We start from the raw sequence: 18,327 nt of genomic DNA, 5'->3' as shown, positions 1-18,327 counted from the left end.
TTAAATTGATACTTTTGTTAAAAATAGCAAACTATATTTAGCCTCATTTGAATTAATATGCTTTATTTCTAGCTTCCTTGCAAAGAGAGGTGTGCGAGAAGACATAGCAACCTTTGATGCACGAAATATTCCAAAGGAAATAAGAGAGAGTGTTGAAGAACTTCTACTTAAAAATAAAGGATCTTTTGATCCAAAGGTAATTTACAGATACCTTAAATTCCCTTTCCATACTCTTGTTATATTATTCTTGTCAAAATGTGATGGTTTACATTATTTGTTTTTTTACTTTATTTAAAAAAAGTAAAAGTTTTTTATAATAAGTTGTAACTATTATAGCTGGGAGGTATTTACCAGAAGAATTGGGTAAACTGGAATCTAGGGGGTTGGAGACAGGTTTATTATCTTAGGTGGTGTTTGAGTCTTACGATCTGCTCTCATTGGTAAGTTCCTAAACAGTCATAACTTCCAATTTGCCTGTATGCTTTTATTTCTTCTTGTATATTAGTCATATAATAACACATCTCTCTGTTGGAATGCTTATATCTAATTCGGCAAACAGTTTCAATTTCACGATTCTTATCTTTCTTAGATCTTTTATTTAAAATGTCATGTACTTCTTTGATGCCAATAGCAATTGTTTCAACAGTGCTTTTATCTAATAAAGATCTATTCTTTGTATTGAAGAGAGAGAAATGATGCTTGAAGATTGTTGTGGATGGCACATGTATTCATTACAAATGTGTCTAATAATTATTTATGTTAATAGAATGATAGATTTCTATTAAAGATTGTATGTGGTTCAAAAAGATTTGTTCTTAAGGAAAATAGTTTATATATTTTTTACCTAAAACAGCAATTCACTTTATTTTTATTTTTGCTGTAAACCAAAAACTTCATTATTTGGGTTAAATTGTTAAACAAATCCTTAAAGAAAATACACTGGAATTAACCTTACCTTTATTTCAAATGGAGTTAGGATGTGGGATGATTTCCGATGTGTTTTTTCAGAATGCTAAGCGTGCCAGTACTGCAGCTGCTCCCTTAGCTGCCTGGGTTAAAGCCAATGTCCAGTACTCCCATGTCTTGGAACGAATTCAGCCTTTGGAAACTGAACAGGCAGGATTAGAATCGTAAGTTAAATATAAAATATAAACAACCCTAACCTTCATTTTTATCAATTGATGACATATTATTAGGATTTATTTATTGTCTGTATCTAAAAAGGCAGCTGACAACACTGAGTCATTTAAATACAAATTACGAATGTAGATCAAGATAATGGAGTGGAGACTGTAGAGCTCACCTCGCCTAAACCACAGACACATCAAAAACACATCTCCGTGTGGAACGATTATCATGGAAAACTAATTAGAAACTGGCAGAAGAGCTAGATAACAAAACTTGCAAGAAAGATCTGTACGTAATTGGGTTGTTGCTTTTCAGTAGCCCAGTCATGTCCGATGCTTTGTGACCGCATGGCCTGCAGCACCCCAGGCCTCCCTGTCGCTCATCTTCTCCTGAAGTCTGCCCAGGTTCGTGTCTGTTGCATCAGCGACACCATCCAATCATCTCATCCTCTGGCGCCCTCTTCTTCTTCTGCCCTCGATCTTTCCCAGCGTCAGGGACTTTTCCAGTGAGTCATCTGTTCACATCAGATGACCAAAATATTGGAGCTTCAGCTTCAGCATCAGTCCTTCCAACGAGTATTCAGGGTTGATCTCCCTTAAGATTGACTGGTTTGATCTCCTTGCTGTCCAAGGGACTTTCAGGAGTCTTCTCCAGTACCAAAGTTCAAAGGTATCAATTCTTTGGTGCTCCGCCTTTATGGTCCAGCTCTCACAGCTGTACACGACCACTGGGAAGACCATAGCCTTGACTGTGCAGACCTTTGTCGGCAGAGTGATGTCTCTGCTTTTCAACACTCTGCCTAGGTTTCTCATCACAGGAGCTGTGACGTCGTCTGATTTCATGGCTGCAGTCACCATCTGCAGTGGTTTTAGAGCCCAAGAAGAGGAAATCTGTCACCATTTCCACCTTCTCCCTTTCTATTGCCAGGCAGTAGAAACATGTAGAAACATGCCATGCCTGTCCTCCATGCACAGGATCAGATGCACGTAGGATCATGTAGGGTCATGCGTCTGGTCCTGTTAGCACTGGGGTGCAGCACTATTTACAGATGAGGAGTATATTATTAAAAGACAAACAATTATGCATAAAATAGGGAAGCAAATGGTTTTATTATATAGCACAAGACATTTTATTCAATATCATATAAACTTATAATGGAATATAATTTGCAAAAAATAACTGGATCACTGTGCTATACACCTGAAATAACACAATATTTTAGCTGTATATCATTAGAGAAAGCACTGTGCTGTACACTTGAAAGTAACGCAGTATTGTTACTGTTTATCATTAGAGAAAAAAGAAAAAAATGAATAAGTGAAGAGTTAAATAGACCAAAAATATGAAGAAAAAGCAATTAAAAGATGGATAGCAGAATGCACTCATTCTTTTCCTACTATTAAGTTGTTGGATAGATAAAGTGGGAGAAGTTCCTTTAGAAAGAGCAAAATTTTGTAAAGGAATACTGTTAAGGTACAAAAAATAAATTCTAGAAATTTCAGTTCAGTTCAGTCACTCAATAGTGTCTGACTATTTGCAACCCCATGGACTGCAGCACACCAGGCTGCCTGTCCATTACCAACTCCCGAGCTTACTCAGACTCATGTCCATTGAGGAGGTGATGCCATCCAACCATCTCATCCTCTGTTGTCCCTTTCTCCTCCCACCTTCAATCTTTCCCAGCATCAGGGTCTTTTCAAATGAGTTAGTTCTTCGCATCAGGTGGCCAAAGTATTGGAGTTTCAGCTTCAGCATCAGTCTTTCCAGTGAATATTCAGGACTGATTTTCTTTAGAATGGACTGGTTGGATCTCCTTGCAGTCCAAGGGACTCTCAAGAGTCTTCTCCAACATCACAGTTCAAAAGCATCAATTCTTCGGCCCTCAGCTTTCTTTATGGTCCAACTCTCACATCCATACATGACTACTAGAAAAACCATAATTTGACTAGATGGACTTTTGTTGGCAAAGGAATGTCTCTGCTTTTTAATATGCTGTCTAGGTTTGTCATAGCTTTTCCTCCAAGGAGCAAGCAAGGTGATTCATGGCTGCAGTCACCATCTGCAGTGATCTGGGAGCCCAAGAAGATAAAATCTCTCACTTTTTCTATTGTTTCCCCATTTATTTGCCATGAAGTGATGGGACCAGATGCCATGATCTTAGTTTTCTGAATGTTGAGGTTTAAGCCAGCTTTTTCACTCTCCTCTTTCACTTTCATCAAGAGGCTTTTTAGTTCCTTTTCACTTTCTGCCATAAGGGTGGTGTCATCTGCATTTCTGAGGTTCTTGATATTTCTCCCAGCAATCTTGATTCCAGCTTGTACTTCTTCCAGCCCAGCGTTTCTCATGATGTACTCTGCATAGAAGTTAAATAAGCAGGGTAACAGTATACAGCCTTGATGTACTCATTTCCCAATTTGGAACTAGTCTGTTGTTCCATGTCCAGTTTTAACTGTTGCTTCTTGACCTACATAGATTTTCTCAGGAGCCTGGTAAGATGATCTGGTATTCCCATCTGTTTAAGCATTTTCCACCGTTTGTTGTGATCCATGTAGTCAAAGGCTTTGGTGTACTCAATAAAGCAGAAGTAGTATGTTTTTCTGGAACTCTCTTGCTTTTTAGTGATCCAACATATGTTGGCAATTTGATCTGTTTCCTCTAACTTCCTAAATCCAGCTTGAACATCTGGAAGTTCATAGTTCACATACTATTGAAGCCTGGCTCGGAGAATTTTGAGTATCACTTTGCTAGTGTGTGAGATGAGTGCAATTGTGCAGTAGTCTGAACATTCTTTGGCATTGCCTTTCTTTGGGATTAGAATGAAAACTGACCTTTTCCAATCCTTTGGCCACTGCTGAGTTTTGCAAATTTGCTGGCATATTGAGTGCAGCACTTTCACAGCATCATCGTTCAGGATTTGAAATAGCTCAGCTGGAATTCCATCACCTCCGTTAGCTTTGTTCGTAGTGATGCTTCCTAAGACCCCCTTGACTTCACATTCCAGGATGTCTGGCTCTAGGTGAGTGACCACACCATCGTGGTTATCTGGGTCATGAAGATCTTTTTTGCATAATTCTTCTATGTATTCTTGCTACCGCTTCTTAATATCTTCTGCTTCTGTTAGGTCCATACCATTTCTATCATTTATTTGCATGAAATAAAGAGCCCTTCTTTGCATGAAATGTTCCTTTGGTATCACTAATATTCTTAAAGAGCTGTCTAGAACTTTAGTGCTAATATTTTGTTTTTCTCTAAGTTTTTGAAAATTTTTAGCATATATTTTCTAAAATATTATCTGGCAGGTGTGGGAAAATTTTAATGACTTTAGGGGCTTAAATTTCAATTTGCTACTGAGTTAGTGTTATATTTTATCTCATTTGTTCTGAATTTGAACTAAGAAGTACATCATGTTTTTCATTGTTCTACTTTTGGAATTAGCTTTTCTTTCTTACTCTAGACAAGAAGATGTTAGCTGCTTAAGTCTCTTATTTTTCTCAATATAATGCATGAAATTTTCATGTTAAATCATACTGTTTATATTATTGTGATCATTTTTATAGCTTAAATATTATTTTATGAGTATGTTTCTTGTATACCATTTTTGATTCTTAATAATTGCCTTTTTCTTCAGTTGATTTCTTTTTTCTGTTTTTGTGTCACATACTTATCCACAGTCTATCAGAAGCTAAAACGTATTTGGAATCTGTGTTCTTTTTAACATTTTCTTCAGTTCAGTCGCTCAGTTGTGTCCGACACTTTGTGACCCCATGAATCGCAGCACACCAGGCCTCCCTATCCATCACCAACTCCCGGAGTTCACCAAAACTCACGTGGATCGAGTTGGTGATACCATACAGCCATTTTTATCCAGAAATCTGTTTGCACAAGTGTTTTAAAATGTAGATTACTGGAAGTGATGTGGTTAGGTCAGAGAATACACTTTTAATTTTAGCATTGCTTTTCAAATAAAATGCTAAATGAAGGTATTAAAACTCGTGAATTATTGACAATTTTCATTGTTATTTGTTTACTGCAAGATTATATATTACAGTGCTGTTCCTGCTTTTTGTTGATAACTAGAGTGACTTCTATGAAATTGAATTATATTTTAGAAATTTGCGGAAAACTGAAGATAGAAAAAGGAAACTAGAAGAGCTTCTTAATTCTGTTGGTCAAAAAGTATCAGAACTCAAAGAAAAGTAAGTTAAGTTTTGAAATATATTTTGAGTATTTGAAAACCTACTGCAATTGATACTTAAGTTTAAAAAAACTGTTATAATTAATATATTAATTTTTTGATTTATCACTTTAAAATGGTGAATGATATAAAATCATACTGTATACCTTTTTAAAAAGTTTAATAAAACAAAAATATTATAAGTTTCCATTTGTATAGCTATCACTGTGTATATTTCCAAGCAATGGAAAACTGAGCAGGAAGAAGTGAATGTACGTGTTAATGCTGGGAGTGTTTACATTTGGTATTCCTACTTCTTTATTATTTTGACCTCAGCATCTTAGACTTCTGTATTGCTGATGATGCTACAGTACTACTTATTCCATAGTCTGGAATTGTGAATGGTATATGATCATGTTAAAAATGTTTTATCTTTTTAGTTTTGCTCTTTTTGGTATTAAAAATGTTCCTTCATGCAAATATGCTCAAATCTAAAATCTCTTTATGAAAGGAATTAATCTTAAAGCCCTCATGTACCTCTTTGTTCCTGTGATTGTTTTTAATGTAGGACAAAAAAAATACTGGTATGGAACTTACAAATATAGAAACATTTTCATTTAAGAATTGTAAAGATTGGAAAACTGGAGAACATGTCATTAAATATAGCATATGTTATCACTTGCTATTTTCTTTAAGTCATGTATTACATTTCCTTTTTTTCTTATGGAAGAAATGCACATTATTGTACCAAGAAAAAGTTCCATTAGACTAAAATCTATTAATTGTTTTTTCTATATATAGTCAGGAAACAATCATCTCTATTTACATTTTTATATATTTACTTAATATACATAAATTAAAGGTATAGTGAAAGCTAGAGATTCAATGTTTTTAATATTCTTGAATTTTTTTATATTAGACATATAGATATGAAATCACATCATTTCCCTCCTGGTATTTAATTAAAGTAGTATAAGGAAAATGATATATTCTTTTCAATATTACATGCTCAGAATCAGTACTTACTCATACTGAAGTAATTATCAAATATTTATTGAGTAGTTAGCTTATAGTGCCAGTGTTTTAACTCCATTTATTAGCTGTTTGCAAGTGTCAGATGTTGTCCTAGGCACTTTACATAATACATGTTTTTAGCATCTAGAACAATATTGAGAGGCGGATATTCTTCCATTATTTGCAATTAGAACGCTAAGGATTAGAAAGGTTTGCTTAAGTTGAACAAGTAGTAAACGAGTAAGCAAGCATTAGATCCTATATTTGTCTGGCTCGTTTAAGTTCCTTTTCTTAGTCACTGCATCATATTACTAGTATTTTGGGAGGATTATTATGAAAACCTTCTGAATAATATGATTGAGGACTTGTGGAGAATGTGACTGAGGAATTGGATTTTTAATTTTAATTAATTTAAATTTAGATAGCCACATGTGGCTGCCATATTGGACAAGTGACTCCTAGAGTCTTATGTCTCGGGGAGGGAAGAACAGGGCAGTTAGAGAGGCAATAAAGAATAGAGGGCCTGCAACTTAATAGCACACCCGTATATGAATTTCAGGTCCTCTACTTACTATTGGCAAGATCTGTTTGGACCCAAGTCTCCATATTTATAAAATGAGAATTATAGCACTAATTTTGAACTGTTCCTAGAATCAGCACGATCCTATGTGTTCTCTTTTATGTATTTATTTATCTATGGCCGGGCTGGGTCTCTGTAGCTATCCGTGGGTATTCTCCAGTTGCAGCTAGCAAGGGCTGCTCTCTAGTTGTAATGTGGTTGCGGCTTGTGGGCTCTAGAGTGTGTGGACCTCAGCAGTTGTGGTGCACAGGTTGCCTCGCAGCATGTGGGATCTTCCTGGGCCAGGGATTGAACCTGTGTCCCCTGCATTGGCAGGCAGATTCTCAACCACTGGACCACCAGGGAAGCCCAGTCCTCGGCATTTTGAAGGCACTTACATATTTGTTGAAGGACTAAGTAATCATATGGAATCTGCTATTATATTTAGTAAAATAATAAATTTGTACAAGCATTTTTAAGGAAAATAATTTAAAAAGAAGTTTGAAACTTTGGCAGTTGGGCACATAGGGAGAGAATATATCTAGTGGGATGACTATTTGATGTGAGTTGAAAAATTTTATTTGTAATTTTCATAGGTGTGTATTTGTGGGAGTTAGAATGAGGGGTGAGGTGGGTGTAAGGAAGAAGCTGGATAATGGAGCAGCCCATTGACAGTCATGGCAGGTGAAAGACAGTGCATTGTTTGAAAATATACAGTTCTGCTGATGTTGACATCTAGTTTTACTGGACTAAATAAAATCAAATAAAACTGAAAAGACAAATTAGATCAATCTTATGACAGGAACTTTGAATGTCATGTTGATGTTTATACATAATGTAGTAGGATATCACAGCCCTGTGAGAATATTCCCCTTTAAATGTAAGCATTGGGATCGTGTCTATTATAATAATGATATTTTATATGTAAATATTATCAATATTATAATTAAAATTCTAGTATAAAAGTTTACTACCTAAGCATAATGTATTAAATCTATCTTAAATCTGATTGTCTTTAATTAAATTTTAATGTTTTCATAGATTTCAGAGCAGGACTTCAGAAGCTGCCAAACTTGAAGCTGAAGTAAGCAAAGCACAAGAAACAATTAAAGCTGCAGAAGTCTTAATTAATCAGCTCGATAGAGAACACAGGAGATGGAATGCACAGGTTTGTCTGAGATCACACAGTGAAGTGAAAGTCGCTCAGTCCTGTTGCACTGTTTGCAACCCCATGGACTATACAGTCCATGGCCATAAAGAGGCATTGTTTAAGACAGGAAATCTATGATGTATTTGTTAACAAAAATGAAAAGGCAAAATATCCATTAACTGTCAGCCGGCTTAGGATAAATGATCTAGATATTAATGGCCCTGTTGTGAATTAATCTTTAAGCACAATATCTTTATATGAATGGATTTTAGACAAAGCAACCTATTTCTCTTTTAGTTAGGGGAGATCAGTTCAGTTCAATTCAGTCGCTCAGTTCTGTCTAACTCTGCGACACCATGGACTGCAGCACACCAGGCCTCCCTGTCCATTACCAACTCCTGGAGCTTACTCAAACTCATGTCCATCAAGTCGGTGATGCCATCCAACCATCTCATCCTCTGTCGTCCCCTTCTCCCACCTTTAATCTTTCCCAGCATCAGGGTCTTTTCAAATGAGTCAGATCTTCGCATCAGGGGGCCAAAGTTAGAGTTTCAGTTTTAGCATCAGTCCTTCCAGTGAATATTCAGGACTGATTTCCTTTAGGATGGACTGGTTGAATCTCCTTGCAGTCCAAGGGACTCTCAAGAGTCTTCTCCAACACCATAGTTCAAAGCATCAATTCTTCAGCACTCAGCTTTCTTTATAGTCCAGCTCTCACATCCAGACATGACTACTAGAAAAAACCATAGCCTCAACTAGACGGACCTTTGTTGGCAAAATAATGTCTCTGCTTTTTAATATGCTGTCTAGGTTGGTCATAGCTTTTCTTCCAAGGAGCTTGTCTTTTAATTTCATGGCTGCAGTCACCATCTGCAGTGATTTTGGAGCCCCTCCAAATAAAGTCTGTCACTGTTTCTGTTGTTTCCCCATCTTTTTTGCCATGAAGTGATGGGACCAGATGCCATGATCTTAGTTTTCTGAATGTTGAGTTTTAAGCCAATTTTTTCATTCTCCACATTCATCAAGGATAGGAATGAAAATGAGTAGATGGAAAGTTTAGTACTCTTTAGAGCCTGTTTTGGATTTCCTTTACCAAGACAGTCCTCTTAGGATCTGACACTTTTGGGCATTTATTTGTTTTTGAAATCCTCTATTTCAGCTTGGCTCATTTGTTTTGATTTTGCTTTTCTTTAACCAGTTAGATTCCTTCCCTCACGGGGTGATCCTCATCTGCTCATCCAGTAATGTTGATTGCCTCTTAGTATTCTCCTTGTCAGATCCCTTCTCAGCAAATAGAGAGAAACTCTGGGGTTTCTCATATAGTCTTTAAAATATTAACCCATATGATGATATTTGATCAGATGTATATTTCTAGAATGCTGACTTTTAAATTCCTATTTCTAACTATGCTTAGATATTGGCCTTCAACTGTTTCAGGAGCTCAGACACCTCTGAATTTTTTTCTTGTCTCATATCAAATCTCTTTTCTTTTCCAGTGTCGTAAGGCATCCTTCTTCTATGTATCAAAATGAAAAATATGTGATTTTCTTAGACTCTTTTTATTAATTTGTATCCCTTTGCATATATTCCTCATATTTGTCTTCCATCCTTAATGCTCTTGTTTTTTTTTTTTTTTTCACCTGAATTCTCCTTGTCTTTCTTCTCTCTGACCCTGAAACTAGTTGATACTTTGGCAGCTGAAATCTTTCGGAAACCTAGGCTCGTTATTACCACTCATTGCTCTGTTTAAACACTTTCAGTGGCTCACTATTAACCACAGGTTAAAACTGAAGCAACTTTGCATGGCATGGGAAAATGTTAAAATCCCCCTTCTTCTAGCCAACTGTTTCTCTTTTTATTATTCCTCTATTGGTAATCTTTCTGTGCAGGCTTATGCTTTAGGCCCCCTATGCTTCTAAAAAAGTCTCCTTGCTTACTGTTTGTTTTTTGGCTTTGTTCTTACTCTTTGTGCCTTAATCATATTTTAGAAAGTGATGGTATTTTCACAATGTTTATTATAATCATTAGGAAATTTCAATGAAAGAATATATTCTTCTTTATAGATATGTTGGGATATCATATATTGTTTTAATATCACAGCAAGATCTAAGGTCTTGCTAGTATTTCTACATTTTGAAAATTGTATTCAAGATAGGTAATTACTTTAAACCAATGAATGATTTTTTCCTAGAAACAAAGCTTGAATTTGTGAAGCTTTTTTTTTTTTTTTCCTCTTAGGACATATCCATCTCTCTCTCTCTCTCTCTCTCTCTTTTTCAGGTTGCAGAGATGACAGAGGAATTAGCTACTCTTCCTAAAAGAGCTCAACTAGCTGCTGCATTTATTACATATCTTTCTGCTGCTCCTGAGGGTCTGAGAAAAACCTGTTTGGAAGCATGGACCAAGTTCGCTGGTCTTGAAAGTTTGTATTTAGTTAATTCATAAATTTGAAGTTTTAGTATATGAAAAGCATATCTTTTGATTTTTGTTATTTTATTTTTTTAGGATTAGGAAAACTTTCTGTAAGTTAATGGATACCATAAGTGCTTAGATTTGCTAAATTCTACAAATGTTCTGAGAATCAATCTATTATGTTGACTCTTGTCCCCCTAAAACCACTTTTGAAACTGAGACCACTGAATTATTTTGATATTGTATGAATGCAGTTAAACATTTTATTAATTTTTACACTGATTTCATATGGTAAAATGTGATGTAGGAATCCCAAAATTCTTTGTGAATTTTGTGTTTTTTAATGAATTATTATAGTTGTGAAACATTTATTTAATAGAAGAAAACTAATTCAGTTGTTTCATTTCTTTGCATCGTTAATTTTTTTTTTCTCTTTAACTTCTGGTACTAAATGCAGAAGGATGGATTGAATATTAAGAATGATCATTGGACTTTTGTTGGAGTATATTTTAAATAGTTTTATTCTCTTTTCTTCATCAATCATAAGATTATTATTATCATTGATATCTTTAATTTTTCAGAATTTGATCTGAGGAGATTTCTTTGTACTGAAAGTGAACAGTTAATTTGGAAAAGTGAGGGCCTACCATCAGATGACCTTTCCATAGAAAATGCTCTTGTTATCTTACAGGTAATTAATCTACTTAACTTTTCTCATTAGAAATGTTTCTTTTGAAGCTTGCTGCAGGAAGTACCTTCTTAAAATCCTTAGGCTTTCACAGTTAGTCTTTAGTTATCTAAAAGTAAAAATATTTTCCTAACAAAAACCCATTTAAGATTCAGTTAGCAACTCTACAATTTTAGTGTAATTTATTTTTACCTTCATATAAAATTATAAATTAAAATGGTATTATTTTGATGGCCAGATATTATTATTTGAACTTCCTGATATGAATAGAAACATTTTAGGGATACTTGATTTATTTGGCTATATAGCTCTTCCATCTAAAGTATATTTTAAAAAAATTTTATACTTTTATTTCATTTTGCTTTATAAACAATGTTATGCAGAATGAAGATAGGTAAGTTTGGGTTATAAATTGAAGATGACCATGTGTGTATTTTGGAAAATTTTCCTTTTCCATAGTATGCGTTTCCCAGAAGTCATTATTTAGAATTGAAACTATTATGCCTTAATTAGCAGTGAATGTGAAAACTAAACTCAAAACCTTGTGTACAAGCAAATCATTTCTTTGTATGAAGTTGAATTTTTACCATTAATTTAATTTACCTTTCTGATATAGAATTTGAAAGATAACTTGTACCTCTTGAAAATATGTTTCATTTTTTTCTCTTCGTTTTATCTGAATAGTTTATATTACTAGTATTTTCTTTTATCTCTACAACTCTTTTCTCTGTCCACACACCATTTCTTTATTCTAAATGCTTCTCCTTAGGGAGTGTAAGTCATATTATTATAAGATTCATATTGGGGTCCCTGTTTATTCCCATGTAATTTATTGTTTTATTCAACTATCAATTGACTCTACTTTGACTCATTACATTAGAGTTACTAGTATAAGAGTCACTGAACAAAGATTAAACAATTTTACCTTCTTTTAATTTGATTTGGCCTAAGCTTTACTTTTTAAACATTTTTATCATTTTTCACACTAGAATTACAAATCTGGAACTCTAAATGTGTATATACTCAGTACAGCCTAGTACTTTTTCTCATGTTTGCTATTCTTTTCCTAAGGTTTCATAGTTGCTTCTTCATTTTCAGTATTCCAAGAAAGCAGTTGTTTGAAGATTTAAAAAGATTAGTTTAAGATTTTTCTTTCTTATTCCATAAGAAATCAGAGACCTTTAGAAAAAAATTTATCACAATTGTTTTTGTTTTTCTAATAATAGTAAGTGAAATATTTACTTTTCTATTCTGAATTTGTCTTTCATGATGAATTTGGGAAATACTGTCTTTGAAATTCATTTTCATAACAAGCTTAGTACACTTTGTATTTAATGTTGCCAGCTTTCTTATAGACACATACGCATTTATATGACAAAACAAAGGGCTTCCCTGGTAGCTCAGCTGGTAAAGAATCTGTCTGAAATGCAGGAGACCCTAGTTTGATTATTGAGTCAGAAGGATCCTCTGGAGAAGGGATAGGCTACCCACTCCAGTATTCTTGGTCTTCCCTGGTGGCTCAGCTGGTGAAGAATCCACCTGCAATGCAGGAGACCTGGGTTCAGTCCCTAGGTTGGCTAGACACCTTGGAGGGGGGCATGGACAGAAGAGCCTGGGGGGCTACAGTCCATGGAGTCACAAAGAATCGGACACGACTGAGCAACTAAAACAGCATGACAAAACGAAACCATCTGGAAAATTTTGTTAGAGTAATTAATTAAATATTTTGTTGAAATGGGTTTACCATTGTGTTCAACATTCTGTCTGAATTCTAAAATAAACTTTGTAGTTGAGGGTGTGGTTGGATAGCGCAATTCTATAACATCTACTCATTAACATTACCACGTGATATGAAATTAGATGTCTATATGTTTACAATATGTGGTTCTGGGATTATTTTCTGAGAAAAAATGACAAGGTGTGATGAATTATGTATCATTTAACTATAATAAAGCATTTCAGAGATTCTTTCTCATAGTGCAGTCTTTCCCAGTTTCAAGGCCTATAGCCACTCCGTCACTTATAAGCTAACTACTTATTTGTGCCTTGTATATTCAAAATTATTCCTTTGTATTATCACAAAGGGTGCTTTGGAGTTCTCATATTTGTGTTCAGTTAACTATTGAAGTATATGTGTTGTTCGGGTGAGGAAATAGTCAAATAATTATCTACCACTGGCCTTGTAACACAAGCCATTAGTTCTGTTACATAAGCAGAAAGCTTCTATGACTGTGTCCTTGAGGAGGGGGAAGAATTTGGCCACAGTGACCATATGTCTTGGATTGCTTGGACTATGATTTACACCTGTTGTTGCTGCTGCTAAGTGGCTTCAGTTGTGTCCAACTCTGTGCAACCCCATAGATGGCAGCCCACCAGGCTCCCCCAACCCTGGGATTCTCCAGGCAAGAATACTGGAGTGGGTTGCCATTTCCTTCTCCAATGCATGAAAGTGAAAAGTGAAAGTGAAGTCGCTCAGTCATGTCCGACTCTTAGCGACCCCATGGACTGCAGCCTACCAGGCTCCTCCATTCACAGGATCCTCCAGGCAAGAGTATTGGAGTGGGGTGCCATTGCCTTCTCCGTTACACTTGTTATCCCGATGTAATTATTAAAAATTTTGTTTTGGGTGATTTTATGATCTTCCTGCTTTTGTGAAACTCAGGGGATAAATGGAGAGTATGAGACCCAGGTGGCACAGTGGTAAAGAATCCGCCTGCCAGTTCAGGAGATGTAGGAGATGCAGGTTCAGTCCCTGGGTTGGGAAGATCCCCTGGAGAAGGAAATGGCAACCCACTCCCGTGTTCTTGCCTAGAGAATCCCATGGACAGAGGAGCCTGGTGCGCTAGTCTGTGGGGTTGCAAAGAGTTGGACATGCCTGAGCGATTGAGCATGCGTGCACATGTCTGTTAGACACTATGGAGAGGTGTGAGTAAAGAGCATCCAGAAAGAAGATGGAAACTATGATTCGTTTAAATTTCACAGTTTATAAGTTTTTCTTGGTTTAATCTTCACAGTATTGTAAATTTTTCTTGTAAAGACATGTACTAGCTATTTGTTTTTTGTTGTTTATGGACAGTTCAGTGTCAAATTAGTTTTCTTTAAACCACCCACACGTATCTGAGAATGTTTTTCCCTCCTGCCATTTACTGTGTGTTGAGGCAATGCAAGCTAATTTGGTATTAGTCTAAAGAATATAGACTTGTGAAGGTAAATTACATTGAGACATATCTTTGTCATTAAATCCCCAATACATAATAATAATAAACACTTTTGTATACTTACTATGTTGTTTGTGCATGCTCAGTTGATCAGTTGTTTCCATCTCGTTGCCACTCTATAAACTATAGCCTGCCAGGCTTCTCTGTTCATGGGATTTTCCAGGCAAGAATACTGCAGTGAGTTGCTATTTCCTTCTCCAAGAGATATTCCAAATCCAGGGATCCAACTGGCGTCTCCTCTGCCTCCTGCATTGGCAGGAGGGTTCTTTATCTTTGAGCCACCTGGGAAGTCCATTTTGTTCATATATTATTATTTAAAAATTAATAGAAGTAAAGCACTTAAATACTTAACTCATTTACTTTTCAAATCAACCCTATTTAGTCAGTCAGTCATTTCAGTCGCTCAGTCGCATCTTGACTCTTTGCGATCCCATGTACTGCAGCACACCAGGCCTCCCTGTCATCACCAACTCCCGGAGTTTACGCAAACTCATGTCATTGAGTTGGTGATGCCATCCAACCATCTCATCCTCTGTCGTCCCCTTCTCCCGCTTTCAGTTTTTCCCAGCATCAGGGTCTTTTCCCGTGATACAGTTCTTTGCATCAGGTGGCTAAAGTATTGGAGTTTCAGCTTCAGCATCAGTCCTTCCAATGAATATTCAAGACTGATTTCCTTGATGGACTGGTTGGATCTCCTGCAGTCCAAGGGACTCTGAGGAGTCTTCTCCAATACCATAGTTCAAAAGCATCAATTCTTTGGTGCTCAGCTTTCTTTATAGTCCAAATATCACATCTATACATGACTACTGGAAAAACCATAGCTTTGACTAGATGAATCTTTGTTGGCAAAGTGATGTCTCTGCTTTTTAATATGCTATCTAGGTTGGCCATAACTTTTCTTCCAAGGAGCAAGCGTCTTTTAATTTGATGACTGCAGTGACCATCTGCAGTAATTTTGGAGTCCCCAAAAGTAAAGTCTGTCACTGTTTCCACTATTTCCCCATCTATTTCCAGTGAAGTGATGGGACCAGATGCCTGACCTTAGTTTTCAGAATGTTGAGTTTTAAGACAACTTTTTCACTCTCCTCTTTCACTTTTTCTTTCTTCCATAAGGGTGGTGTTATCTGCATGTCTGAGGTTATTGATATTTCTCCAGGCAGTCTTGATTCTAGCTTGTGCGTTTCTCATGATGTACTCTGCGTATAAGTTAAATAAGTAGGGTGACAATATACATCCTTGACATACTCCTTTCCCTATTTGAAAACAGTTGTTTGTTCCATGACCAGTTGTAACTGTTGCTTCTTAACCTGCATACAGATTTCTCAGGAGGCAGGTCAGGTGTTCTGGTATTCCCTCTCTTTAAGAATTTTCCACAGTTTATTGTGATCCACACAGTCAAAGGCTTTGGCATAGTCAATAAAGCAGAAGTGGGTGTTTTTCTGAAACTCTCTTGTTTTTTTGATAATTCAGCAGATGTTGGCAATTTGATCTCTGGTTCCTCTGCCTTTTCTGAATCCAGCTTGAACATCTGGAAGTTCACAGTTCACGTACTGTTGAAGCCTGGCTTGTAGAATTTTGAGCATTACTTTGCTAGTGTGTGAGATGAGTGCAGTTGTGCGGTACTTTGAACATTCTTTGGCATTGCCTTTCTTTGGGATTGGAATGAAAACTGACCTTTTCCCGTCCTGTGGCCACTGCTGAGTTTTTCAAATTTGCCGGTATATTGAGTGCAGCATCATCTTTTAGGAGTTGAAATAGCTCAACTGGAATTCCATCACCTCCACTAGCTTTGTTCATAGTGATGCTTCCTAAGGCCCACTTGACTTCACATTCCATGATGTCTAGCTCTGGGTGAGTGATCACACAATCGTGATTATCTGGATTGTGAATATCTTTTCTGTACAGTTGCTCCATGTATTCTTGCCACCTCTTCTTAATATCTTTTGCTTCTGTTAGGTCCATACCATTTCTGTCCTTTAGGTACACGTATTATCCTTTTGTAGATAAGGAAGTTGAGATGCAGAAGGGTTAAGTTTCTTGTTGAAGGTCACAGAGCTGTCTAAAGGTAAAGCCAAGATTCAGACATTGCCGCCTAGCCAGTCTATGCTGTAAGACTGCCTTTGAGAGACATGTGTTTATGGTTCTGTATATGTTTTAACTTTTTTGTTTTGTGTTATTTCCATCAATGTAATTCTCCTTATGTTATCAAAAGATGACTTTTAGTTGTATTTACAAAATATTTCTACCCTTACCCCACTTGTGGTTATTAAAAATAAAAATAAAGTTGTAGTTTTATAAATGTTTTAAACAGTAGTTTCTTTCTTATTGGATGAAAGTCAGAAGGGACAAACTTTCAAGTATAAAATAAATAAGCACTAGGGACATTATGTACAACATGATAAATATTATTAGCACTGCTCTATGTTATATATGAAAGTTGCTTAGAGATGAAATCCTAAGAGTTCTCATTGCAAGAAAAAAAAAACTATTTCTTTAATTTTGCATCTGTATGATATTATGGATATTCACTAAATTTACTATGACAATCATTTCATGATACATGTAAGTGAAATCACTGTTTTGTACATCTTAACTTACACATGATTGTCAATTATATCTCAGTAAAAGTGGAAGAAAAAAATCGCTTTCAAAAATGTCCCCTAACTAATCTTTTTTTTCCCCCCAAGGAGAGAAGAATTACAATTGATATCATGTTTGACTCTAACGTTTGACGTCTGTTCTGAGCCCCTGATCTGTAGTTCTAATTTCCTATTAGATATTATTTTCTGGAGCTTTGTATGCAGTTCAAACTTTGTCTTTAATCATTAAAAAAAAATTTTTTTTTAAGTTTAGAATCAGTGGCCAAGTACATATAATACATTTTCTTTTTAAAAAGTAATTTATGCTTTAAAGTAACTGAGATGTTCAAATGGTTTAAACTAGCTTCAGGATTCAAATGATATTACCAGGACATCTCTCTCTCTCTTTCCTCCATCTTAATAGATGGATTTATTCTTCGATATTCTTAGATGGATTTATTCTTAGATAGGTTCTGCCATGTGTTATTGATAGACATTGGTGACTCGTGAGTTTTACCAGTATCACAGTTTCTGTTCTCGGACTAATGATATCGCTTCTCATCCTTTCCATCATTTATGCCAGTCCTCAACAAAAGTTTCTTATTGGTTAGTTTGGGTCACTTGCTCACCCCTTGTATGCAGTTCTGGAGGATTGATAATCCCATGAGAAATGTATGATTGGGGCATGCATGTTAGGCAAAGGTAGCTGTGTTCTCTAGTAATTGTTTCTCTTCCCTCTGACTTATTATAACCTGCTTCTCTTCTGTTTCCTAATGCTGGAGATGTCACTGTTTTGGTCTAGTAATGCAGATTGCAACTCATTCTTGGCTATGTCTCTTTAATTGTTCTCTCAGTTAATTATTCAGCCAGTCTTCCCAAATCTATTTCTCAAATGTGTCCTCAATTCATTCTGTTCCAACCGTGCCTGCTGCCAGTGGCTTCACTGAGGCCTACCTCATGTTGTGGTAGATACATCATCACAGCAGCTGGTCACTTGCCCCCAGTATCAGTTCCTTTATTGTTTTTGGACTGATTCTCCTAAAATGTTAATCTGATCATGACAATTCCTTGAATAATGTATTTCAGTGACTGCTCATTACCTGAAAAGAAAAGTTTCATTATCCTTAAACATGGCATGAAAGCTTCTTTATGATCAGAAAGACCTCTGATTACTCCTACCATTTTATATGCATCATCTTTGCCTAAACTTTTTTTTGGCCATCACTATTTATATTGATAATTTATTGCAAAGAGCCAAAAGAACCAATGTATAAAATTTCAAAAATAACAAAACTGCCTGTACTTTTACTCCAACTATACTAAGTCACTGGTGGTTTTCCAAATACTCCCAGGCCTTTCACTCTTCTCTCAATCATGCTGTTGTCTGGACCAAATTTGCTTTTTA

The 18,327-nt window shown here is 35.9% G+C and overlaps 1 protein-coding gene across 2 annotated transcripts in view; it reads left to right on the top strand.

The window, feature by feature from the left end:
* The window catches only part of DYNC2H1 (dynein cytoplasmic 2 heavy chain 1), a 388,746-nt gene that overhangs the window by 148,792 nt on the left and 221,627 nt on the right, over nt 1-18,327 (top strand). For both annotated transcript variants that reach the window (XM_060399635.1, XM_004015967.6), the window contains exons 58-63: nt 73-196; nt 1,009-1,130; nt 5,238-5,324; nt 7,917-8,043; nt 10,306-10,447; nt 11,019-11,128. In XM_060399635.1, coding sequence (XP_060255618.1) covers nt 73-196; nt 1,009-1,130; nt 5,238-5,324; nt 7,917-8,043; nt 10,306-10,447; nt 11,019-11,128 — 712 coding nt within the window. The remainder of the gene's footprint in view (nt 1-72; nt 197-1,008; nt 1,131-5,237; nt 5,325-7,916; nt 8,044-10,305; nt 10,448-11,018; nt 11,129-18,327) is intronic.

This window comes from Ovis aries, chromosome 15 (assembly GCF_016772045.2).
Source record: "Ovis aries strain OAR_USU_Benz2616 breed Rambouillet chromosome 15, ARS-UI_Ramb_v3.0, whole genome shotgun sequence".
NCBI classification, from domain to species: Eukaryota; Metazoa; Chordata; class Mammalia; order Artiodactyla; family Bovidae; genus Ovis; species Ovis aries.
Note: the sequence above shows the minus strand (reverse complement) of the source record. Positions and strands in the feature narration are given on the sequence as shown.